The sequence below is a fragment of the Dipodomys ordii genome, unplaced genomic scaffold (assembly GCF_000151885.1).
Source record: "Dipodomys ordii isolate 6190 unplaced genomic scaffold, Dord_2.0 Scaffold81, whole genome shotgun sequence".
NCBI classification, from domain to species: Eukaryota; Metazoa; Chordata; class Mammalia; order Rodentia; family Heteromyidae; genus Dipodomys; species Dipodomys ordii.
Window position 1 is genome coordinate 4,316,608 of NW_012267297.1, and position 26,096 is coordinate 4,342,703.

The window sequence follows — 26,096 nt, forward strand, 5'->3', positions numbered from 1 at the left end:
AAAAGAAAAAGAAAAAGTCAGGCAAAGAGCCTTTGAACCACTCAGCCATCTTCTGGCTGGGCAGGACACCCACACAGTGAGACCGAGGAGAAGAGGGATTAGCTATTCCACTGAGAAACACTTCCCCCAAAAATCCCCCAAAAAACACAAAACAAAGAAGTAGAGCAGGACCCCAGTGTCTCACATCTGTCTGTTGTCCCAGCTACTCAGGAGGCTGAGATCTGAGGATCACAGCCCAGGTGGGGAAGTGTGTGAGACTTTTATCTCCAATAAAGTACTCAGAAAAAAGCCAGAAGTGATGCCGTGGCTCAAGTGGTAGAGCGGTAGCCTTGAGCCAAAGAAGCTCAGGGACAGCGCCCAGGCCCTGAGTTCAAGCCCTCAGGACTGTCTTTATTCAGTGCCACTGAGGTAAGTAAAACACTGAGAATTTACCATTTTCTACAACATTCACTGTGGAAAAAGGAATTCCTTTTATTCCTTTTCCTTTAACAGATACAAAAACTATAGATGATCCAGTATTATGAAAGTTGTTTTAGTGCCTTATTTTTTTGTTCTTTAGTGCCTTATTTTTTTTTTCTTCCCATCTTATTCAACTCATTTGCTTTTCTTTTTCTGGAAAAATAAAAATAAAAAAATCCCTTCCTGACCCACCACACACACACACACACACACACACACACACACACACACACAGAGCCAGTGAGTTTCTCATTGTCTTTATGTTACAGGGAAGTTTCCAGGTGAAAGCTGGGAAGAGAAGCAGTCATCTTCTGGTTAGGGAATTAAGCAGATTTATCGAGTGTCGAGAATGCCTGGAGTGAGTGAGGGGCAGTGTCATTCTTCTTGATGGAAGCACAGAATTCCACTGCATATATATATATATATATATATAATATACATATTAATTAATATATATGTATATGCTCCACCTTTGTAAGGAAATGGAAAGACTTGGACCAAACTCATACTAGGTGAAGTAAACCAGACCCAAAGAAAACAGGTCCCATGGCTTCCCCCATTTGCAGTATTTAGTATACATCTAGGATAATCTTAGCAGATGAATAGATGCAGCTGGGATAATCTTAGCAGATGAACAGACTAGCTCAATAGCTGTGTTCATACGACCATACAAGTTGATGCTAAGTGAAATGAACTTCAAGACATGGACACAAGAGGTTTTTCTTGCTGTTGTGGTTTTTAATGTACTGTGTGATTTTTTTTTGTTTCTTTTGTGTGTTCTTCCCGCTATGGTATAGCCCCTGTTGTATTTGATTTCGGTGCCCTGGTATTGTATGTACCTTTATTTGGATTAGGGAAGGGAAGGGGAACAGCAGGTTGGTGGGATAAAGGACAAGGGGGAACCAAGGCAACAGTGATATTCACAAGACAACAGGTCAGAAATGATCTGTAAACTTGGGGGTGGAGGGGAAGGGGAATAGGGGAAAAATGAGGGAGGGGGTAACCAGGTGGACAAGGAATGTCCTTATGACCTTGCCTATGTAACTGTGACCTCTCTGTACATCACCTTGACAATAACACAAAGAAAGGTGAGGGTACTATGCTCATTCCCAGAATCCTTTGCTCTCTTCCTGTCGAAGGTCTGTTTATTTCGCTGATGTCTCATGTTCTACACATTTGATAGCTTTCTCTAGCTACAACAGGAAGTAGAAATTGCTTACGGAGACTTTGTGTACACCAACTTTTGGTTATCTCTTTTAGGCCGACACTGACTTCCGGTATAAAGTCTCCAAACCCCTTGGTGTGGTTTGTTGAGTGGCTTTTGGTTGGTTCTGTTTCCTGCTTCTAAGAGTCTGGTTCCCAGGATTTTACCTAAGTCTGGGTGGATTCCCGACCTCCTGTACTTCATTCTGTGGATTGACAGGATGTGGGGTGCAGAGTCCCAGAGCCAGTGAGCACTTCTGTGAACAGGTCACAACTTGGCGACAAAGGTTGGGAAGTTGTGAGAAAACTGCTCTGGGCCATTCTCAGTGACTCTAGAAAGGCTGTGTTGAAAACGTGTGAAAAAGAACAATAGCAAAATACAGCCGTGGTCCTCCCTGGGTACCATGTGGAGAATGAACTCTACCACGGGTGAAAGGGGAGGGGAAGGGGGCTCTGGGAGAGACTGAGGGAAGGGGGTCGCAGTCCCAACAGAAATGCGCTCATGACCCGACGGTGGAACTGTCACCCCTCTGCAGGTCACCTTTGTCGTGATAACAACACATTTTTTTATTAAGCTTTCTTGGGTATAAAGCGCAGCAGGTCAGTGGGTTTGGAAGCACAGCTCACAAAACAGAACTTTCTTCTAGAACACAGCAACACTAAATAGAGACTAAACGATTGTTTACGTGGTCTGCACTGCATTAGAATTCTGTGCAGAAATTGTACAGAGAAAGTCTGACAAACAAAAATAGCATAGACACGGGACAACAGAGAAAGAAGAATCAGGAAGTTTCGCTCTGATTTGGCATAAAAAAAAAGGTTGACAGGAAAAGAATTTCCTCCCATGAAATACATCTCCCACATTCTTTTTTTTTTTTTTTAGACAAGTCAGGATGCATTTCAAAAATCAGGATCGTAACTCTTCAACACTTCCCAGCTTCACTTCAACTTAAGGGCTCTGTGGGTTTGGGGTTTTCAGTTTGGGCATTCATCGTCCAAGTTATAGTTATAATTCTCAGCCAGGCATGGTGACTATGACAGTAGGGGGTTGGGGATGGAGATCTGGAGGCGCAAAGCTCGAGGCTAGTCCCAGTGAGACCTCATCTCAACCAATCAAGGACTGGTAGGACGGCAGACACCTATCAACCCAGATGTGCAGGAAGTGTACATAGGCAGATCTTAGTCCAGACTTGCCCAGGTATAAAATTGAGGCTCTAGACCAAAGCGTGGTAATTAGTTAATTAATTAAAGCCAAACGGTGTGGTGATGTGGTTTGAGTGGTAAAGTGACTAGCTAGCAAATGCAAATGGATCAAACTGTACGACTGCCAAAAGAATTCTCTTTATTAATTATCATTGTTTAATAAATCCACCAAATAACCCCCCTCCCAAGAAAAACCCCAAGAGAATGGCCAGGAAGCAGCTAATAGGGAAGCCAGAACTTAGAGGCTGATTTGTTCCGGTCAGTTTTAAGACCAGTAATAAGAGCAGAGAATAGAAATGAACCAACAGAAAAGAAAGGCAATCAGAAATCCTAGGAAATCACAAAACTCTCCTCAGAAGGCAAATGTCAACCGCCTACTGGACTACCCAGGACACAGACACAGACACAGACACACACAGACACACACAGACACACAGACACACAAACACACACACACACACACACACACTTCTGTTTGAATTGTAAACACTTGGCCACTGACTCTCAATGTTCGAGACTTCTGGCAGGTAAAGGACACGTCTTGGTTTGTGTCTGTTACAGGTAGGTGGGGAGAGGAGGAGAATTGGCAGGTGGAGTGAGGAAATGGAGATGCCAAACCGGGTGTCAAGACCCACACTCTAGGCAAGCAAACGAAGAGACTTAAAGGACATATAACCGTAGCATGGGGGCGGGAATAGGAGAGGATGTTAGAGTGGCAGGAAGTGACCTAAGAACATCGTTATACTTCCGGGTTAATATATAAAATTTTTACATCTATCTATCTATCTATCTATCTATCTATCTATCTATCTATCTATCTATCTATCTATCTATCTACCCACCTACCCATCTACCTATAAAATTTTGTAATTCTATCTGTTGTCTGTCTGTCTTTCTATCTACTTACCTATCTATCGACTCTTTTTTTCTTGCTGGTCTGGAGTCTGAGCGCTTTCTCAGAGCTTTACCTCTTCAACTCTTTGGCTCTACCACTTGAGCCACAGCTCCACTTCTGGTTTTCTGGTGCTTCATTGGAGATCAGAGTCTCACACGCTTTTCTTGCTGGGGGTTGGCTTTGAACTGCGATCCTCAGATCTCAGCCTCCTGACTAGGTAACGTTTCAGGCATGAGCCGCCAGATAGAAATGTGAATGCTGAACAAACAGAAAGTAATGGATTCCATTCAACATGACGTCTTCTGAGACACAGGGCTGAGCACCATGTGAAGGACTAGGCTCATTTCTTCCAGGCGCTTTTACAAGCCTTGTAGCATGTTGTTACAGTGTGGAAATGAAGACCATGGAGGCACCTCAAGCTGTCTGTAGCTCTGGCTAGAGGGATAGGCGTTTGTAGGCAGAGAAAGAAGATGGAAATAGGAATGACTGAACTCTGTCATTGTCATCGGGAGACCTATTGAAGGGGAATGCTTGAAACGGCCCAGCGTCCATTCTACACAATGGGGGGGGGGTGAAGAAATTACAGTCCTTTACTTTCCTTCTTCAGGACCAAGGCCCACCTGTCTTCTCACGTGGACATTCTTGCTTCCGGAAAGTTGAAGGGGGAAAATCTGACTTCACAGCGAATGCTCTCACGCTACTGCCTCTTCTAATCATCTCTCTGGACGTGGAGAAACATCCTGTGTCCAGTTGTTTTGTGTTTTATTACACTCACTGGAGCTTAAGGAGTTAAGAATGCTCCTCGGGCTGAACTGCTACCTTAATTGCCTGGTATTTATTTCTGGCATTTCTAGGCTCCAAAAGAGACCTGGTTACCTTGTAAGTTCTTTATGCTCCCGTGTGTGCTCTGGGAGGCGTGGTGGTGAGCGGGAGGAAGGTTAAAATGCTTCCAACTTACCCCTCTTGGAGACAGAAATCATAAATCAGCAGGTCAGGCAGGTACTATTTTTTTTTCACCTTTCACGTTCTTTATGCTTTCAATACAATATATCTCAACGGATTTCTTTCTGCATGCTAATTTTACCAAGAATTACCCAAAGTCTACTGATCTCGGAGAACTTGGGCTCCAATAAAATGAAACAAACCTTTTTAACACACATTGGTGGAACACATATTGCAACTTTATCCTTCAAGTGTACAAAAGTCAACTTGGATTTGTTTCATTTACTTATTGTTATTATTATTATTTACTTTGGAAGAATTCGTTCTCAGGGAAAGAAGACTCATTTTGAAAATTTTGGATTGTTCAGCCTTAAATGGTAGACTGTTGGTGAAATAAAATTAAACTGGGTCAAAATTTAGGATACATGGAATGCAGCCACTTTTGCATAAGTAACAAGTTAGTGACTCTGGGAAAAACTGCTAACCTGACCGCGTCTGTTTAGAAATGTAAAAATGAGAGATGGATTTAATAAAAGAAATCATTAAGCTCCATGTTGTTGTAGAATAGTACAAATTTGGAATACCAACCTCAGTTTTGAGTGATTTTTATATGCTGATTTTATGTGTACGAATATGTGTACAGACATGTGTGCATACATGTGCATGTGTGTCTGTGTGCATATTCCTAGAAATCCTTTTCTGGCTGGAAATACTCATTCAATTGTCCATCATTGGAAATGCAGAAGGAAAAACAATTCATCTGTAATGACTGAATCAAAATTCATTAATGTCACCTGCTGTCTAAAATGTCCAGCTCCAGTTCATTTAGTAATTAAAGTAACCAGACATGAGTTCTGAGTTACAATTCCCACATAACGAAAGAGAGTAGTAAACTCAGAGGAGGTGAGAAATTTTTCCCAGATCACACAGCAAATAAGCGATGAAGGTGTGAAGACTGCATTTGGTTACATCTAATTCTATACCACTGCTCTCCATCTTAAAACACACGCGCACACACACACACACACACACACACACACACACACACACACACAAATATAACTGAAATGTCATTTCACTAAGTCAGATAGAATGCGCTATTATATCTTCAGGATGAAATTCTTTCCCAGAGCATACTAGGATTGCACTCTGCCTGGTGAAGAGAACAAGGAATACAAATGTTTCCTTTGTTCTGCTCAGAACCCCAGACTGAAGCAGTGACCCAAAGCGATGACTCAGCCGACATGTGCTCACCTTCTGAGTCAGACACAATAACAGTGGTTATTAACTACCAAGGACTCTCCCTCCGGTCAATACGATGTGCAGGATTTGGAGAGGCTGGGCAGAGGGGACACTGACATACACTTTTTGGAAATCTCTCAGGAAAGTTCAAGCGTGGACAGCCCAGTGAGAGAGCATCATGGGAAACAGAGTGGAGGAAAGTGTCTGAACTTTGCCTGCGCGGATGTCTGATGGGACACCACGCATTTCAGGACTCACTCTCTCTGCAGGTGCCCAAAATCTTAAAAGTTTATCCAGCAGAAGGGTAAAGAACATAGGGTAAAAAACATGTGTGTGATACGGTTATAACACACACACACACACACACACACACACACACACACACACCTAAAACTATGGAAACTCTCGTCTCCTTGGAAGCTCCAAAAATAAGAAGAACTTGGGCCCCAGGAAATACTCCACGTGGGGTCACCGTGAAGGCTGAGAGATCATTCTTCAGTTACTCAGAAAGGGCTTCCTAACAGTGAGCCAAGATGAACCTCGAGTCCTGGTTCATGATTTGAAATGCAAACCAACTCACCACCAACATGACTTACTGTAAAAACAAATGCTTCAACTGCTATTTTTCAAAACAAATTCCAGGAAATAGAAACAAGGTTTTTGGTGGTGGTGGTGGTGGTGGGTGGTGGTGGTGGTGGTGGTGGTGGTGCTGGTGGTGGTGGTGGTGGTGGTGTTTTTGCTGCTGTTGTTGTTTGTGCTGTCTATTGAGGGGAGGAAAGGAAGGAGCACAGAAAAGCCGGGAGGAAGGGTGAACCAAGGCAAATGTGGCACTCAGTGTGGGGGAAATGAACTGTGAAACTTGTGGACAGGGATAGGAGGGGTGAACTGGGGAAACGTGAAGGAAGAGGTCACGTGTCCAAAGAGATGACTTGTGAAATGGTAAGCCCTCTCCCACCACACCTTCATAATAACAATACAGTTTATGAAAAACAAAGGAAACTGGGAAATAAAGTGGTTAAACTGTGGAGTCAGTGGAGTAAGAGAAAGAACGGGTCCTTCCCTTTCCCCATTAAGAACCACATTGATCTGGAAAGAGAGAAGGTCTTGAAAGGTTTTCTGACATCTGTACAAGTTCCATGTAATAATGGGAAAAAGTTAGCTAGAGTCAGACACTGGCGGCTTACAACTGTAATCCCAGCTACTCCCGAGGCTGAGATCTGACAAGCTCACTTTGAAGCTGGCCCTGATAGACAAATCTACAAGACTCTTATTTCCAGCTGACTAGCCAAAAACAAGGAGCAAAGTGGACCTGTGGCCCAAGTGGTAGAGCGCTAGCCATGCGCCCAAACACTAAGCAACAGTCAAGGCTTTGAGTTTAAACCCGAGTAGGAACATAAATAAATAAGGAAATAAACAGCAAATGAAAATAAAACACGTACTGTCATTTAAGGCTATTAAGCAGACACGTTAGAAGGAAATACTGCATACAATAGTAGAACAGGAAATCTGTGGGTGCTCCTCAAGTCTCATAAAGAAAATTGGACATTGTTGAGGAAAGAAGAATATTTCTGGGATGCTAACATGATTTTATTTGTACGGAGAACTAAATTGTGGTACTGCAAAGAATAACAGAAAACTTTAATAAAACTTCTCATGCTAATGAGTTGTGTGAATCAGCTGGCAGAAAATGGTATAACGCCATAAAATCTCTAAGAGGGAAAAGATGCCGACTAAATTTTCATTCCAATTGGAATGACACTGTTTTTAGAGCTAAGGTTACTTTTTTTTTTTAAGAAAAAAATACAGTTCATAAGGAACTCCTCCTCAGTAATTTAATGAAATTAATTCACATGTAGAATCTCATGGCATTTTTCTCTGAATAAACTGCTCAAAAGTTCAAGCAAGCTACCCTTTCCTATCCAGGTTGAGAGTTGAGAAGGTAGAATTAGAATGAACAGGTCAAGAGAAATTTTAAAGAACCTGGTTTATAGATTCTAGGAGATCAGCTTGGCTGCATACAGATAAAAATGCGCCGAGACTGATTGTACATTTTTAAGTATGTTCTTTCCAATGGAAGGGAAGACATCGAAACCTGTTCTCCTTTAGAGGGATCCCACTAAAAGGAGTAAGAAATATCCTTCCTGCCACATAACATATCAACTCGTGTGTGACAATTATCCTTTTCTAGTTCTTGATGAGTCAAGGAGAACCCACAGGGCAGACCTGTCTAATCCAGGTAAAGGTGTTATTTGTTTTGCCTGATACGTAAGATCAAGTTCAAGTCATTTATAGTTATAATGAAAACAATTATGAGACCGTTTAACGCTGGAGTATCTAACGCTGTCGTTCAAAGTTCCGTCAACACAGAATTCGCACTGGTCTGTTTTCTGAGGTCTGAGCAACTCACACTAGTATAAAATAGCGAAGGAAATAGAGTCATAATAAATGATGTAAGCTAATATATTTATTTCTACAAGGCGTTTAGACTGCGTAATTGTGTAATTTTTTTTAAGTAGAAATACCTCAGAATACAGCCCAAGTATTTTCAAATAGCCAACAGAATGTAATCTATGGGACATTTTTCTGTAGGGATTTGGTTGTACATTCTTTTTTTCTTAAAACAAAAAGTATAATGAAGATGGGTAGGATAACTCATGCTCGGAATCCTAGCTACTCAGGAGGCAGAGATCAAGAGGATTATGGTTGGAGACAAGCCTGTGGGACAGGAATAACTCAAGAGACACCATCTCAACCAGTTAAAAAAACCAAGCATGGTAGCATGTCCCTTTCATCCCAGCTACCTGGGAAACATAAATAGAAGTCCGGGGTGTTGGGGAGGGAAACTAATGGAAAAACAGCAAAAGTAAAAGCAGCTGAAGGCATGGCTGGAGTAGTAGAGCACCTATTTATTCACAAGCGCAAGGTCCTGAGTTCAAACCCCAATACCATCAAAAGATTACACGTTCTAGATTTGACTTTCTAAACCTAGAAGGCCCTGGTCTTCTTCTCCCTCCTTGTCCCATATTTGCAAGGGAGAAGAAGAAATGAGGGAAAGTTACAAAAGGGCAGGGAAAGCATTTTAAAAAGAAATGCGATAGGATTTATGCGAGAAAATGAGTCTGTTCTTACCACACTTCACATGTCAGGTTTTTACACACACTGGTCCATTATGCTCACCATAATTGTGTTAACCACCTCTAAGCAGAGTAAATAACTCAAATACATTATGCCTTTCACGAACATTAAATGATTATAAGACTGCCCCCAAAATGTATGATACAAAACATGTATGGCATTCAACATGCATGGCATTCGACATGGGTGATACACCATTTTCAGTGTGATGTTCCTTCCCGTAGGGGGCCATGTTTTGTTTAACTCCGTAAATGAGTGGAGACCACACCTCCACATGGTTGTCAAACAGAAATTCTAAGCTGTTACAACTCTCATCCTAACAATTTTTTTTATAAACAGTGAGAAAACTTTGCCTTTGAATCCTGCTTGTATCTGTGAACCACTGGTATGATTTGGGGTCAAGGTATTAGTTCCATGGAAAACTATGGTTTCCTATAGTCATACCGTTCCTAGGAAGGATTACTTTTTAAATTTTTAATTATTCATTTATGTACATCTGGGCCTGGTCACGGGGCTTGAACTCGGGGCCTAGGTGCTGTTCCCAGAGTTGCAGCTCCACTTCCGGCTTTCTAATGAATCATTGAGGCTTTCTTTCCCAAGCTGGCTATCAATGGTGGTTCTCAGATCTCAGCTTTCTAGAGTAGGTCTGGGAAAAGGAACACTTTTTCTTTTTTTCTAAAGTATTTTTCACCTCAAAAATGCTGTGACAAAGAGATGAGAATGTTCCATTCTCTGCAGCAAGAAAACGATTTCTCCTTAAAATCCACTAGGGAGCCTAATGTTTACAGTTGTGGAATAATTCTCCAAAGAAAGCAGTGTGTTGACTCATCTAACTAGTGGATCAAATAAACCATTTACTGAACTCTACCCATACTTACAGGATTTCAGAATTTTTGTGTGTGTGTAACTTCTATTAAACAACAGAGCTTGCTTTTGTCTCCTGGAAATCATGAAAGTTTGAGACTCTTGTTCCTTCACTGAATTGTACTTGTCACTGACGGTGAGAGGCTGCCATAATTTCAACACTTGATGGCTGGAATTATTTTAAAACAGTTTCGACACAAAGCACCTGTTACTGAGAATGAGGATGTGTGCTTTGGTCTAAACCAGCAACATGGAAATGAGGGAAGAGTTTTAAATCATAGACTGCTTAGCTATACGCAAGCCACGTGAGCTCCAAGCCCAGATTCGAGCCCAGGTACCAACAATCAAAAAGTACTCTGTATAGTTTGCAATTACATAATTACAGCTAAGTGAATGACAGGCTTTGGGTTAGAACTTCGCAACGATGTTCCATTGCCTTAGTTAGCTACTTTCATTCATGTCTCTTGGACTTAGAGTTTAAAAAATGTTTTGTTTTGTTTTGTTTTTCAAGCCAGGTGCCAGTGGTTCACTCCTATAATCCTAACTACTCAGGAAGCTAAGATCTCAGGATTGTGGTTCGAAGCCAACCGTGGATAGGAAAAGTCCACGAGACTAAGCTTCAATTAAACTTCAAACAAACTGGAAGTGGAGCTGCAGTTCAAGTGGTAGAGTGCAAACGTTGAGCAAAAGCAGCTCAGGGACAGTATCTACGCCCTGAGTTCAAGCTCCAGAATCCCCCCCCCCACACACACACACGCTCAGGGACAGTACCTATACCCAGAGTTCAAGCTCCAGAATCCCCATACACACACACACAAAATCACTCGTGTGCGTGCACGCGCGCGCGCGCACACACACACACACACACACACACACACACAGAGTTCTTTCTGCCCCTGTACTTCTGTTTGGGTACTCCAACCCACCCTAATAAAAACATTTACAGACATATTTTTCAACATGAACGCCTAGAGGAAAAGAATCATTTCTCTACAGTAATTTCTCCTCAAATGCGGTTCAAGTTCTTGGCTGCACACTTTGACTGAACCCCCACCACTGGCAGACCTGGCCCGGAGTGCAGCCATATGTAAAGTTCACCCAGCACCCAAGGACACAGTTCATGAGTGGGGCCCCGAAAGAATTGTTCAGGTTGGAGGTCAGTTTTGTTCAGGTCACATCAGGATGCAAAAATGGAGTTAGGTCATGTTTTAGTGAGAAGCAGATTAAAATCATGAGTCAACCTGTTGTGTGCAGGGGCTGGAAGGGTCTCGGAAGGAGGGTTTCTGACCTGAATCTGTTGCTGGAGCAAATTGATTTTGTGTTGCTGCTGCAGAAGTTGTTGCTGCTGTCTGGCAATCTGAAAAGAGATCAAAGGAGGCAAGGTTACCATTGTACTGACTTTCTCGGGGTGGGGCGGGGGGGAGCACCAGCCTCTTGTCTCCCCATCGATGAGGATATAGACCACCATGGCCTACACTGTACGCAAGTCATCCTTAAGAAGGACCAGACAAAGGATTTAGGCTCTAGGACCAGCTACTTGGTCTCTTTCCTTTGGCCTAGAACAGAGAACCCAGCGGTCCTACAGTCTGATCTACTCCAGCAAGCCACAGAAAGGGAGATGGCCAAAAACTTCCACAGTTCCTACATGGCCAGCCTTTCTCTATCAGAGAAAGCGGGGCTGGGCAGGTGGCTCAGTGGTAGAGCGCTTGCCTTGCATGCATGAGGCCCTGGGTTCGATTCCTCAGCACCACCTAAGCAGAAAAAGCTGGAAGTGGCGCTGTGGCTCAAGTGGTAGAGTGCCAGCCTTGAGCTGAAGAACTGAGGGACTGTGCCCAGACCCAGAGTTCAGGCCCTACAACAGACAAAACAACAACAACAACAGCAGCAACAACCATTGAAGTTGTTGTGACAAAGGGGTTGTGACTCGCATGAAGTTTAAGCTAAATGTAGCTTATTTTTGTGGTGGTGGTTTGTGAATTCAGTTGTCATGTTGGCCTCTGGTAAACTTTGAACCACCAGCTCCTTCCACACACACAAATCTAGGTGAGATTCTCAACGTCAGCAGTCACTTCTGTGTCAGCAATCCCAAAATGTGTCACTGATTTGATTGTTTGTTTGCTTATGCTGGTTACCTGGGATTGAACTCAGGACCTTGGGGTCTTCTTGCTTAGCTTTTACACCCAATGCTGGAACTCTACCAGTTGAGCCACAGCTTTACATCCAGCTTTTTGCTGGCTAATTAGAGAGAAGAGTTTGCTTAGGTTTGTTTCTCTGGGTTGATTCCACACTGAATCTCAGATCTCGGCCTCCTGAGTGGCTAGGATTACAGTGCCCAGCTTGAACTCTTACCTGCTCACATTTCCTTAGAATCTAACTGTCAACCCTTTTTCTAGAACTTTCTCCAGCACCTCTGGTATTTCCCTGGTTTTCTTCCTTCTGCTTCTGTTATTAAATGTGAAAATTCTCCAAGCTCAATTACAATCACATTCATTTCTCTAAACCTCTTTACTTGGGTATGTCAAGTGTCCTGGATTGGATCGTTTGGCCCTACATCTGCGTTTACGCTGTTGTTTTGGTGCTTTTGTTTGTTTTCTGCTCTTAACAGGGCTTAAACCCTGGACCTCCTGCTCTTGCTTTTTTTTTTTTTCTATTCAAGGGAGTCCATCTACCACTTGAACCACACCTCCCTTGTAACTTTTTAGTGGTTGAAGAAAGAGTCTCATAGGCTTTCTTGCCGTGGCTGGCTTTGAACTGTGATTCTTGGATCTCAGCCTCCAGGGTACCCAGGATTATAGGTATGATGCACTGGTTCCCAGGTACACCTGCATTTTAAGAGTCAGAGTCATTTATGCAGAGACTTAATCAAAGGCTCATGCTCAACAGCACGAACAGGACCTGAACTGGTTTCCGAGTGTCCTGCCCCTGATCTGATGAGTTTTCACACATAGCACAATCATCACCCTGTTGTCTGGTCTCAGAACAACCTTTCTATTTACTTAATTAACACAATGTATCATGACTTTATGTTCTTTTACTTTTTTTCCCTTTTATGTCAATTGTGGGGTTTGAACTCCGGGCCTGGGTGCTGTCTGTGAGCTCTTTTGCTCAAGAGTAGAGCTCTACCACTTGAGCCACAGCACACTTCTGGTTTTCTGGTGGTTTGTTGGAGATGAGGGACTCATGGACTTTCCTGCCCAGGCTGGCTTTGAACCGTGATCCTCAGAATCTCAGCCTCCTGAGTAGCTAGGATTACAGGCATGAACCACTGGCTCTTAGCTTCATTTACTTTTTTTTTTCTTTTTGTCAGTTGTGGGTCTGAATTCAGGGCCTGGGCGCTGTCCCTCAGCTCTTCAGCTCAAGGCTAACACTCTATCACTTGAGCCACAGCACCACTTCTGCCTTTTTCTGCTTGTGTGGTGCTGAGGAATCGAACCCAGGGCTTCATGCATGTAAGGCAAGCGCTCTACCACGGAGCCACCTTCCCAGCCCTTCATTTACTTTTAAATATCATTCTGTCTCTGAGAAAGAAGTCCACATGTGTTTTAAAGTTAAGCAGAAGGAGTATGTACGTTTCATTCATGTTGATTCAGAGATGGTATGGGAAGAAATTGAACATTTGGTAAGAAGGTAAGAATTCATAGATTGGAAGAGAATTTTAAATGCTTTATTGCATGATAGAAGGTAAATAAACTGCTCAGAAGGATGTAAAATGTCTAACCTCTCTAGGAAACGTCCACATGGTCATGAGTAGCTCTAGATCACATTCTGATCTCCTTGGTTAAACACAGTTCTGGATTGCGTTCCCAACAATAAATGAGAACCATCTCTATCACTTCCCTCACAAGAGCATCACCTTGACCTTCTGAAAGCTGAGTAATCAGGAAATAAACAGACACATGACTAGGACTAAAAGTAGGAGAGCCGTCTAGCTGACTGCGGGAAGTTCATTCTCTTGTGAGCAATGGTACAACTGTATGATTGTAATACTTTCATTTGGCCTTTGAAATGCTGCGAAATGAACCTTCGCAGGTGGAGGAATAGTATCCATTATGCCTAGTTCTGTCCTTCCACTCATGAAACTTGCAAAAGTCCTTTCAGCACTAGCTGGAGAAGCTAGCAAGTACGGATCCCAACTCTCGGCGCTTGCTTTTGCTTGGGGCCAGTCACTTCCCTGGACGATTTGTCCCTATCCCTCCCTCCTCGTTCTCAACAGCCTACCCCAAGTCAGCATGCGCAGAGTTCCTTTCAAGTTACAATGCCTGCCCAGTGCTCGTAGCTCATGACTGTCATCCTCTCCCGGTTCAAAGACAGCCCGGGGCAGGAAAGCCCTTGAGACCCTGATCTCCCATGAGCCACCAGAAAACCAGAAATGGTGCTGTGGCTCAACGTGGTAGGGCGCCAGCCTTGAGCGAAAGGAGTTCAGGGACAGTGCCCAGGCCCTGAGTTCAAGTCCCAGGACCGGCAAACAAACAAGTGAATAAATGGAGATGGGGCCCTTTGTGTCTCACTCAGTTAAAGTCTAAAGGGCTTGGTCTCCCTGCCTCGCTGGCTTTGTCAACCCACTCTTCCCTTCGTCTTTCATAAAGCTGCCCGAGGATTCACTCTGTGCCCCTGCGCCTGCTTGTTCTTCCTTCCATCTGGAATAGTGTGACTGGGGGGGAGGGGCGCAGCCTTCTAGAAGGTTCTGTTTGGGTATGATCAGGTCACTGAGGTTTTCCTTGAACACATAGGTTTAAAGCTGCTCATCTCCCTCGGACGCCCTCCTCTCCAGTGTCCTGCTTGGTGCTCCCCATGAATACTTCACAACATGTACCACAGTGTCCCGATTAATTTACCTAGCTCTCCCCCAACACGCTAACATGGAGGGGATTTTTATACCCTGCTACACTTCCTGTAAGTAGGATGGAATCCAGCATCAAATCCATGTTCAACACGTCCTTGTTGAAGAGATGGACATGGAGTAGAGCTCAGACATAATCTCCTACCGCTGGGTGTGGTGGCTCATCCCTATAAGCCCAGCTACTTTCCAGGTAGACGTGGGAGATCACAGCGAAAGGTTAGGAAAAAGAAAGTTATGAAAATGGCGTCTCCACAAACCAGCCAGGCGTCTTGGCTCACACCTACATTGGGGGTGGAGACAGAGAGATCCACATCTCAGGCCCGCTTGGGCAAAGATGCATGAGACTCTAGCTGAAACAAAAAACAAAAACCCAGACTTCAGCGAAAGAAACAAACAAACAAGTAAGGGTAGGGTAAGGGCTGGGACGCACGGCCAAGAGTAAGGCCCCGAGTTCAAACCCCCATACTGTCGGAAGGGGGGGGCATCTGGAGGAAAGGCGGAAGGCTCGGTGCATGTGCTGGTGGTCAGAGGGCAGGTGAATCTGCTAACCGAGAGCAGCGGCTTCTAGGGAGACAGTGAGAGGAGAAAGGCCTACTAAACGGGAAGCGGACCTGAATTTTAGGATACAGTCCCGATCATACCTCACACCTATGTCTGTCATCAGCGTGAAGGCACCCCCCACCCCCTGTGGGCTTACCGTGGGGGGGAGCTGGGATGGAGGGGCAGGGTCTCTGCAGAGCTGACCTGGAGCTGGGATGGAGGGCAGGGTCTCTGCAGAGCTGACCTGGAGCTGGGATGGAGGGCAGGGTCTCTGCAGAGCTGACCTGGAGCTGGGATGGAGGGGCAGGGTCTCTGCAGAGCTGACCTGGAGCTGGGATGGAGGGCAGGGTCTCTGCAGAGCTGACCTGGAGCTGGGATGGAGGGCAGGGTCTCTGCAGAGCCGACCTGGAGGTGGTTCCAGAGAGGCCTCCTCTCCAGGGGTGGGGGTGAGCACCGCCAGGCCTCCCTCTGACTCAGGAGAGACCCGTGGAAGGGCAGCAGGTTCCTACGTTTCTAAGGTGGAGGCGAGAGGGCTTGAGAAAGCCAGAACGTTCTAGAATCCTCGCCGTGCCATGTGGGGGTCGGCCAGAAACCGTGAAGTCGAGAGAGAAAAGAAACTTCCTCTCCATTAAGAGATGGTTTAAAAGCCTTTCAGGACAAGTGCGCCACACACACTCACCAAGGAATCTCGGGGTTCTCTACCAAGCAGTAGTCTCCCCTGGAGCTACGTTCCCAGAGGCCCTCAGAGTCCTTGCAGAGAGCAATGTCACTCTGTGCTAACTACACTCATCCTGGGACTCACACAAGAAGAATACGGGTTGTCTCTAATAATAGAACAAATACATTTCAGTAGAAGTAAAAATAAAATAAGAAAGTAAAAACAACAGAACAATAAAAAAAACATAAAAATAAAATAAAAAAGTAAAAATAATAGAACAAATAATAATAGAACAAATACATTTCAGTAAAAGTAACAATAAAATAATTTTAAAAAGTAAAAATAATAGAACAAATAATAATAGAACAAATACATTTCTGTAGAAGTAAAAATAAAATAACAAAAAAGTAAAAACAATAGAACAAATAATAGAACAAATACATTTCAGTAAAAGTAAGAACATACAGAGTACGGTAGTTCATTTCTGTAATCTCAGTACTCAAGAAGCTAAGGAAGGAGCTGTTGTAGCTTTGAGTCCAACCTGAGCAACATAACAAGACCTTGCTTTGAACAACAACAAAAATTACCTTTCAAGCAGAGAAGCCCCCCTAAGTAAAGGAGAGTAAAATGAACAAGTAGAGCACCAATGGCTCAGGACTCACTATTCAGGAGGCTGAGATCTGAGGATCAAAGCTCAAACGAGCTTGGGCAAGAAAGTCCATGAGATTCTTATCTCTGATGATAAGCTGGAAGTGGCACTGCAGCTCAAGTGGTAGAGCACCAGTCTTGAGCAAAAGATAGCACTCAGGTCCTGAGTTCGAGCCCTAGCACACTCCCTCTCTCTGTCTTTTTGTGTCTCTGTCTTTTTGTCTCTCTGTCTCTCTGTCTGTCTGTCTGTCTCTCTCTCTCTCTCACACACACACACATACACACACAGAACGATAAATGCTTATAACTCTCCCCTTGTCTTTCTCTGTCCCTGATCATTATCCTACCTCATTTAGAATTAAACTCTATCAACGCGGGCTCCTCCCCAGTTAAATTGTTTCAGCCATTCTAATAGCTTTCTATTTAGATGATTAATAGCATCTTCACTGAACATTCTTCTTCCCAAGTCGTTTCCTTTGTTTAAGGCTGCCTGTTCTCCAAATCTTCGCTCAAGTGTCTCCTGATTGGAAGGGTTTTCTTGGCTCTCCAAGATTCTGTCTATGTTCCACTTTTATCGCCTATTGGAATTCCCTGGCTATAATTGTAAATTGAATATCCTCTACCCGAGATGTTTAGGACCAGCAGTGATTTGGATTTCTGATACTGTTGGCTTTGGGGCTATTTGTACATACACGGTAAAATATTTGGGAAAGAGGACCCAAGTCAAAGCATGTGATTCATGGGTGTTTCTTATATGTTTAATGCACAGAGCTTTATGATAATTTCAGACAGCATTTCCAGCATGCCTAGGTTTTACTGAGTTAGTTATTTAGGGCCTCATGCTCTTCCTCAGCTTTTTTCCTTCAAGGCTGATGCTCTACCACTTGACCCATAGCTGCATTTCAACTTTTTGAAGGTTAACTGGAGTTACGAGCCTCACAGGCTTTTCTGTCCAGCCTGGCTTTGAACCTGGATCCTGAGTGCCGACAGGTGATGACAGGCGTGTGACTCACTGGTACCTGGTTGTGACTGGGGTTGGGCCCGTGAGGAAATGTCACGCTGTGGGGGAGCTGACCCGTGGCCTGCCAGCCAGCACTGCAAAGGTTGCGTGTTTTGGAGCATTTCAGATTTCAGGGGTTCTGATTAGGAATGCTCAACCTTTGCTGCCATCTTCCCACTGAATTTACCCATGAAGCTGTATGTGCGTGTGTGTGTGTGTGTGTGTGTGTGTGTGTGTGATGGATTGACAAATAGCCAGCAAAGTAATGTCTAAGACAAGGGACTGCACCCTTTTCTTGCTTAACTGTCTTGTTTTTTGTTTTTTGTCAGTTGTGGGGCTTGAACTCTGGGCCTGGGCGCTGTCCCTCAGCTCTTCAGCTCAAGGCTAGCGCTCTACCACTTGAGCCACAGTGCCACTTCCAGCTTTTTCTGCTTATGTGGTACTGAGGAATTGAACCCAGGGCCTCATGCATGCAAGGTAAGCACTCTACCACTGAGCCACCTGCCCAGCCCTTGCTCTCTTTAATTCTCACTTCTTCTATTATCTTTAAGAACTTATCCAAATGGGCTTCACCTGGAGGTGCCGGTTTATGAGCCCAACGCACGCTGACCCACGTCCCTCCTTCCATCCTCCTCCCCCGCCTCTCCCCCACTCTACCCCTCCCTTCAAGTCCCCCAGCTCCATGTTCACCTATGGATATGATGATTTCATTTTCCCGCTCTTCTTCCTTCCATTCCCCTGCCTTTTGCTCCCTTTGAACTTAACCCTCGGCTCCCACAGCACAAGCTCTAGCTTCAAGGTGTATGTTAGTTGTTCCCAAAAAAGTGACACGGTGGGAATCCTCCCCTGCGGATGCCACACTGCAGCTCCTACCTGCGTGCCTGTGTCCCTGGGGGCCCCTCTGTCTGCTCCCACGCATGTTTGGGACCTATGTCCACTTTCCACACAGGAGAGCCGACGCGTCTCCTCTGACTCTCGGGCCGGCCCGGCCGTGGCCCTGCTCACCTGTTCTTGCTGCTGCTTGGCAAGCTCCATCTGCTGGCGCTGCTTCTCAATCTGGGACGCAGCGAGCTTCTTCTGCTCGTCGTGGGCGGCCAGCAGCTGCTCGCGCAGGCTGGTCAGCTGGTTGATCATACCCATGAGCTGCCGCTCCTTCTCCGCCAGGCTTTCCGGAGTCCCTGCACAATGGCACACAGAGAGAGAGAGGACGCATAAGAGAAACAAGAACTTGTCATGATGCAAATTCGAACCACACACACACACACACACACACACACACACGACCCTGGTCTGCAGAGCACCGGTGGCTGAGGTCTCTAATCCCAGCTACTCAGGAGGCTGAGATCTGACTAGGGATGGCAGTTCGAAGCCAGCCTGGGCAGGAAGAGCCCATGAGACTCTGTAGTTGGAATTGACCAGCAACAATCCAGAATGGGGGTGTGGCTCAAGTGGTAGCGTGCTAGCATTGAGAAAAAAAAAAACAAAAACCAAAAAAAGCTCAGGAACTGTGCCCCAGAAATGAGTTCCTTGGTGGACTGGCTCATTAAATATTTTCAATCTTTTTGCGTTTTTTGTTTTGTCTCTCATGGGGCCTGAACTCAGGGCCTGGGCACTGTCCCTCAGCTCTTCAGCTCAAGGTTAGCGCTCTACCACTTGAGCCACAGCTCCACTTCTGGTTTGCTGGTGGTTCATTGGAGATCAGAGTCTCACAGAGTTTGTTGCCCAGGCTGGCTTTGAACCATGATCCTCAGATCTCAGCCTCCTGAGTAGCTGGGATTACAAGCGTGAGCTACCAATTGCCTGGCTATATCTATTGTTTTCAAGCTCCATGCTGGACCTATGGAGGATAAAAATGATGTCTAAGTAAGGCACCGTTTCTGGACTTTACTTTTTCATCTAATTAAACAGGCAAAGACAGGAAAACTTAAAACCCATAATTACTAAGACACAAAGCCATTAGCAATGATAAGTTTTCCCCTTCACTAAAAAACTATCCTAAAGATTCAACTCTAAGAGATCCTGTGTTAAGGTTAACAAAGGGGAAAATGCTTGGGTCCGGGGGTGAAGTTTATTTGGAGAGTATGTACTTGTTAGTGAATGTAAAGGCCCTGGGTTGAGTCCCCAGCAACAAACACACACACACACACACACACACACACACACACACACACACACACACACTCAGCAGATGGGTGATGGGGAAGGTCGATCAAGTTAAAATCGTTAATGCACAACTCACAGAGGATTCAGGAAACAGACATTCAGGTTTGAGAACACAATAGGCTTCCCTGAAATACTGAAATGTGGGTGAAAAATGAGCATCGCTTATAGTCCCCCCCCCAAATTATACCTATATCTAAGATCTGGAAAAGAAATCAGAGCGCCCACTGAGGGAGAGAGTGGGCAAATACAGCCATCATATTCAATGCCCATAGGGAACCGTGGAACCAGCCGGGTGACGTGGGGAGGGGAAAGGAGGGGAGGAGAGGGGAGGGGAGGGAGGGGTGAACGATGGAAGGGGTGACATGTATCAAGAGGCATTGTCCTCATCAGCCGACACGCTGAATTGAAACTCCTGTGTACATGACTCGATGATACTAAAAGATAATTAATTAAAAAGGAAAAGATATCCTAGGTCCATGATACTTAAAACACGCCGAAGGGTCTTAAGAGAGGTTAAAATACTTATTTGATGGATCAGGCGTGTGTGCAGTGCAGGGAGATAGAACTAGCACCACTTTCAATTGTTCTTTTAAAACCCACGGGGTAGATGTGAGCCCTCTGGTATAGCCTGAGCAGCGGGAGAGAGCGTGTTTGTTAATTACAATTTTCACTTCAAACGTAAGATACAAAGCGCTGTTTTAATAATGCATTTGCCACCTGTATGCATCATTAGGTAAAACGAGGTGCTATCGCTCGGTCTCCTCCCCATCTCCCCGCAGTCTTCATATATGACTCGGGAGGAAGTATTAGCTACTGTTTGTGGCTTGTATTTTCCCTGTGCCTATTTGGGATGGAAATGAAGTTTCTAAGTTAATAATAATAATAATAATTTCATGTGTTTCTAATAAATAGACATCCAGAATAAAATGTTGTGTGAATATTAAAAAAAAAAGATTCATCCATTGTGCTCTTTCTTATTATCAGTCGTTAAAGGCTACTGGCTCTCACCAGTGCCATCTTGGCCAGGTGGTGGACGATAGGGAATTGGACTTCACGGGCGCCATCTTGTTTTCATGGTGGAGACAGGGCAGTTCCACCCCTGGGTGACAGGCAGGCCTTGGATGATAGGTTACTGGACCTGTCACTTCTGTGGTCTGAGCTCTCCAGACTCTCCAGCTTCCAGTGAACCTGCCCCCCGGGCCCGGACCAGACTTCGGCCTGGACCAACTCAGGTGCCGTAACAGCACGCCTCCTGCCTCCCGGCTCCTGGCTCTTCTCTGGTTCCCACTTCAGCTCTCCTTGGACGTTGATCTGGTTTGTTGGAATCGTCTTCCTGCTCTTTCTTTCCTCTTCTGCTGTCATGGCTCAGTTCTCCCACAGTGCTAAGTGTACTTGCGGAGCGACAGATTCAAGCTCTTAAAATGTGGCTGCTCTGTTTCTTGCGACTGAGGTCCCGTGCAACAGTACATCCTGGGGCCAATCGATGGTTACTCAGGATTTAATAAATCTCAGATATTTGGATTCCAGAGGCACGGAGGAATATATCTTCAGAATAATTAGCTAACAGGTATTATTTCTTAATAGTCGGTAATCTGAGTACCATCAATGAAAATACTCATATGATATGGAAGTAAACTACTGTGTTGATGAACACGAGGAAGAAGAAGAAACAGTATAACTTGCTTTTACAAACCTAGCCCCAGAAAACAAGGAGGAAGATAGGGAAATACTAGTAAGTACTTTCAATGAGAAATGAAGCACTCTGCTCATCAGCTAGGAATGATCAGACAGAGACGGGACTTTCATAAAGGAGAATTGTTTTAAAGCCATGAAAAAGTTGCATTTGAAGAACAGTTTAAGGTTTTGGATCTTGTTCATGATACAAAGCTGGGTGAAAGAGTTGGGTAGAAAAAATGTTTATATTAATGTGCACACACACGCATGCACACGCGCGCACACACACACACACACAGACCCTTCCCCACCTCATATATTCATAGGGAAAAAGGCTGAAAGTAATCTCCAGGGCTATGAATTAAACTAAGGTTTAGATAGGTGCTCTACCCCCTGAGTCATGCTCCAAGACATCCTTTTTGCTTTGTGAACACTGAGAGTAAGAAAAACACTTCTCCAAACCCTTTCAAGTTGTGAGTCTAATATTTTTCAAATTAGCTTGAAAGCCGTGTTATCGGTGTTACTTAACACCAGGCTTTAAGGGTATAGGTTTATTAAATACTCAGGGAGTACTGGAGTATTTAAATGACTGCCAAGTGAATTGTGCCTTCACTTGGCAGCCATTTAAATGGTTGAGAAAGGGATCTCCTTTTTCTCTGACTCTGTCTCTTTCCCCTTTTCTTTCCCTTCCTTCTTTCCATTCATTTTAGTTACAAAGTAAAGACCAAAGTTTCGATCCCCCAGAAGACCCTACAAATATTATCAGGGCTACCAGCTTCCTAACGCACGCCAAGCTTCTATCTGAATGCATCGTTTTCCAGGGTCCTCATGGCTCCAGCAACTGATGATTCAGTGAGTTCCTATGTATATGTATATGTGTATATATATATGTGTGTGTGTGTATTTATATGTATGTATATAAAGCAGCATAGAGCCATCCTTCTCTCTCCCATGCAAAACGAAGTTCCTGCATTGCATGTACGCCACTTACATTGGTTTCATTAAGAAACAAGAAGCTGGCGTCGCAGCTAAGCCGCTGTTCTGCCTGACTTCCTGGGCTCCCTGGATCCTCCTGCCTGCCCTCCTCTCCCTCAGAGCCGCTTCTGCCAATCCTCTCACCCCCAGAGGGCAGCCTCGCCCTGTGCCCTCTCTGACCACCTGTGCACAGTGGGGAGGGACCTCAACTGGCCTGCAAGCAGCTGCAAAAGTAAAGTTTCCCCCAGTTTACTGCCAAGCCCGAGCGCCTGTAACAACAGAAAAGGGGGGGGGAGATAGAGATAGACAGAGAGAGACAGAGAGACAGAGACAGAGACAGAGAGAGAGACAGACAAGAGAGTTACAAAGAGACAGAAACCAGACACAAACACACACACACACACACACACACAGAATGTGTGTGTGTTCTAGAGCTGCTTTTAAAATACATCGGAAAACAGCTTTTCGCACAGAACCAGAGGCCAATCACCCAACTTGGGCTCTGGAAAGGAAGCCCTCAAAGAACAAGAAAAACCCTGAAAGTGAAGCACAGAACCTTCCTTTGTGGGTGGCTGTGACTCCCTCAATGAAGGGCAGGCCTTGAAGGACGGCTGAGTCTGGTTTACACCCCCCCTCCCCTTGCTGTGGCCACTGCTGCTGCTGCTGCTGCTGCTGCTGCTGCTGCTGCTGCTGCTGCTGCTTTTAAGTGTAACTTGTGATGGAAATGGAGGAGGAGGGAGAACGAGTTAGTTTGTCAGTTTGTCCTCCAAAGAAGAGAGGTGAGGAGGCTTGGAGCTGGTGCTCCACTCTCCACTCTGCTCTCCCTCATTCTCTAGGCGGGTCAGTAGAGTAAGAAGAGCGCTATTATCCTCAGGTGAAATGGATCAAGACCCATCAGAATGCAGAGGGATACAGAGACCTTCTCGCTCTGAAAACTAAAGATCGCTTTCTCCTTGGGCTCTGTCCTTCCCTTCCAAGAAAAACATTTGCCATTTAAATTTTATTCCATGATCGATTTTCATTGGTGTATTTGATTAGAACCATATATTCCCTCCCTCTTTCTCTCCCTTTTTCCTTCCCTCCCTCCCTCTCCCTCTCTAATGCCAGTACTGGGACTTGAACTCAGGGCCTCAAGCTCTCGTTTGGATTTTTTCTGCTCAAGGCTAGTGTTCTACCACTGGGGCCGCACACATCTCCACTTCCAGTGTGTTTTGCTGAAGAGCCTCATGGACTTTCCTGCCCTGGCTGGCCGTGAACTTCGGTCCTCATCTATGACTTCTGGGTAACTAGTGATGTTTTCTTAATCCTCCTTGGTTGATGAATCGTGGCCTACAGCTATGTTAATTCCAAATGCTTTGATGGAGGCAGGGAAATAGTGCCATGTGTTCTGGAACTTTCCAAATTTCCAAAAAGCAGAGATGTCACGTAGGTCAAATATTTGACAAGACGGGTGTTACCTCTCTCTGGGTTCTAAGTTAGGCCGATGTCCTCGCTCACTTAGAAGACAAGCCCTCAGCTCTCTAGGAAAACGTGTGCAGACACACATGTGCAAAAAGAGCCCACTTCTGCATGCCCATGAGAAGAAATCCGGCAGTGTGTGAGATGGGTGTAATGGGTATCCACCAAAAACGTACACAGTCATACATCACGTACATCGGTGGTAAGGACCACGTACATTAACTGTCTCAAAATGAAGCCCAACTTAGAATGCACACTCTTAAGGATCCTTAATAGTAACAAATAAGAAATGTCAACTGCTGATAATGCTCTGAGGGAAAAAATGCCTTTACATGAGTTGAAAGGACAATATGCTTTTCGTTCGTTCTTTCTTTCTTTTTTTCTTTCTTTTTTTTTTTGGTCAGTCTTGGGGCTTGAACCCTGGGCCTGGGCGCTGTCCCTCAGCTCCTCAGCTCAAGGCTAGCGCTCTACCACTTGAGCCACAGCGCCACTTCTGGCTTTCTCTGCTTATGTGGTGCTGAAGAATCGAACCAAGGGCCTTGGGCATGCAAGGCAAGCGCTCTACCACTGAGCCACCTTCGCAGCCCCGTGCTTTTATTTATTTATTTATTTATTTATTTATTTTTTGCTGGTCGTGGGGCCTGAACTCTGGGCCTGGGCGCTGTCCCTCAGCTCTTCAGCTCAAGGATAGTGCTCTACCACTTGAGCCACAGCACCACTTCCAGCTTTTTCTGCTTATGTGGTGCTGAGGAATCGAACCCAGGGCCTCAGCCACTTTCCCAGCCCCTGTGCTTTTATTTCTGTAAGAAGAAATTTACCTTTTTCCTGCATCCTCCCCAATCCTCCCCCCTCCCCCCCCCAATTCCCAGCAATTTCAGGTTTGGGTAGTCAATCTCTATATTCCATAAAGATTTTCTCTTAGTCTTCTGTGGTGGTAGATTTAAATTAAACTAAATAAAGGAACAACATCAACGACAAACGAATCACATTGCAGCCGGGTGCCAGTGGCTCACACCTGCCATCCTAGCCACTCAGGAGGCTGAGGTCTGAGGACTGCAATTCAAAGCCAGCCCAAGCAGGGAAAAGTCCATGAGACTCTGATCTCCAATGAACCACCAGAAAACTGTTAAGTGGAGCTGTGGCTCAAAGTGGGAGAGCGCTAGCCTTGAGCAAAGGAGCTCAGGGACAGCACCCAGGCCCTGAGTTCAAGCCTCAGGACTAGGAGGAAAAAAGTAAAATAATAACAAAGTAAGCTAAAGCATGTTAAAGATATAATGAAGTTCCAATATTAAATTAAATATACATATCTATATCTATCTATCTATCTATCTATCTATCTATATATCTACCATTAGCTCTACACTAATAGTGGCTACTCAGGAGCCTAAGATGTAAGGTTACAGTTTGAAGCCAGCCTGGACAGGAAATTCTGTGAGACTCGTATTTCCAAGTCGTCATCCAAAAAGCCCAAAGTAGACCTATGGCTGTAATGGTAGAGGGCTAGTCTTGAGGAGAAAATTAAAAAACAAAAACAAAAAAAGCCTTCAAGGAGAGCTCCCAGGCACTGAGTTCAAGCCCCAAACCCAGCACAAAGAGATTAAAAACAGCCACATACCAGTGGCTCATGACTATAATTTTAGCTACTCAGGAGGCTGAGATCTGAGGCTCTCTGTTCAAGGCCAGCCTGGGCAGGAAAGTCCATGAGACTCTCATCTCCAATGAACCACCTGAAAATTGGAAGTGGAGCTGTGGTTCAAAGTGGTAGAGCACTAGTCTTGAACAAAATTGCTCAGAGACAGTACCCAGGCTCTGAGTTCAAGACTCATGGCCAAAATAAAAAACAAAAGCAAAAAAACAACACAAACAAACACACACATTGCATTCCATTCTTCCTTAGAAAGAAAACTGAACACAGTTTCTACCAGAAGTGCAGAAGAGATGGTAGAAATACTTTTCCTCAGTGTCCTTTCTAACTCTCAACTTCCTGTCTGTACGTTTAAATCAAAATAATCATGCGTGCGTTACCTTTGATTTCTCCAAAGTTCCCTGATCCCATTGCAAGAAGCTTGTCTTTCCAGTCCTTTGAGAGTAGCTTTTCGATACTAGGTGTCTCTAAGTGGGGAAAACAAAACAAAACAACGTATGAACAACTCAACCTCTTTCCAATGTCCACTCAACAAAGCCGACCCTGGCCAGG

The 26,096-nt window shown here is 44.8% G+C and overlaps 1 protein-coding gene across 1 annotated transcript in view; it reads right to left on the reverse strand.

Moving 5' to 3' along the window:
- Sox5 (SRY (sex determining region Y)-box 5) overlaps nt 1-26,096 on the reverse strand; it is a 710,484-nt gene that overhangs the window by 249,156 nt on the left and 435,232 nt on the right. The window contains exons 6-8 of the mRNA XM_013025067.1: nt 25,925-26,011; nt 18,635-18,807; nt 11,232-11,300 (exon numbers count right to left, since the gene is read on the reverse strand). Of these exons, the coding sequence (XP_012880521.1) occupies nt 11,232-11,300; nt 18,635-18,807; nt 25,925-26,011 (329 nt within the window). The remainder of the gene's footprint in view (nt 1-11,231; nt 11,301-18,634; nt 18,808-25,924; nt 26,012-26,096) is intronic.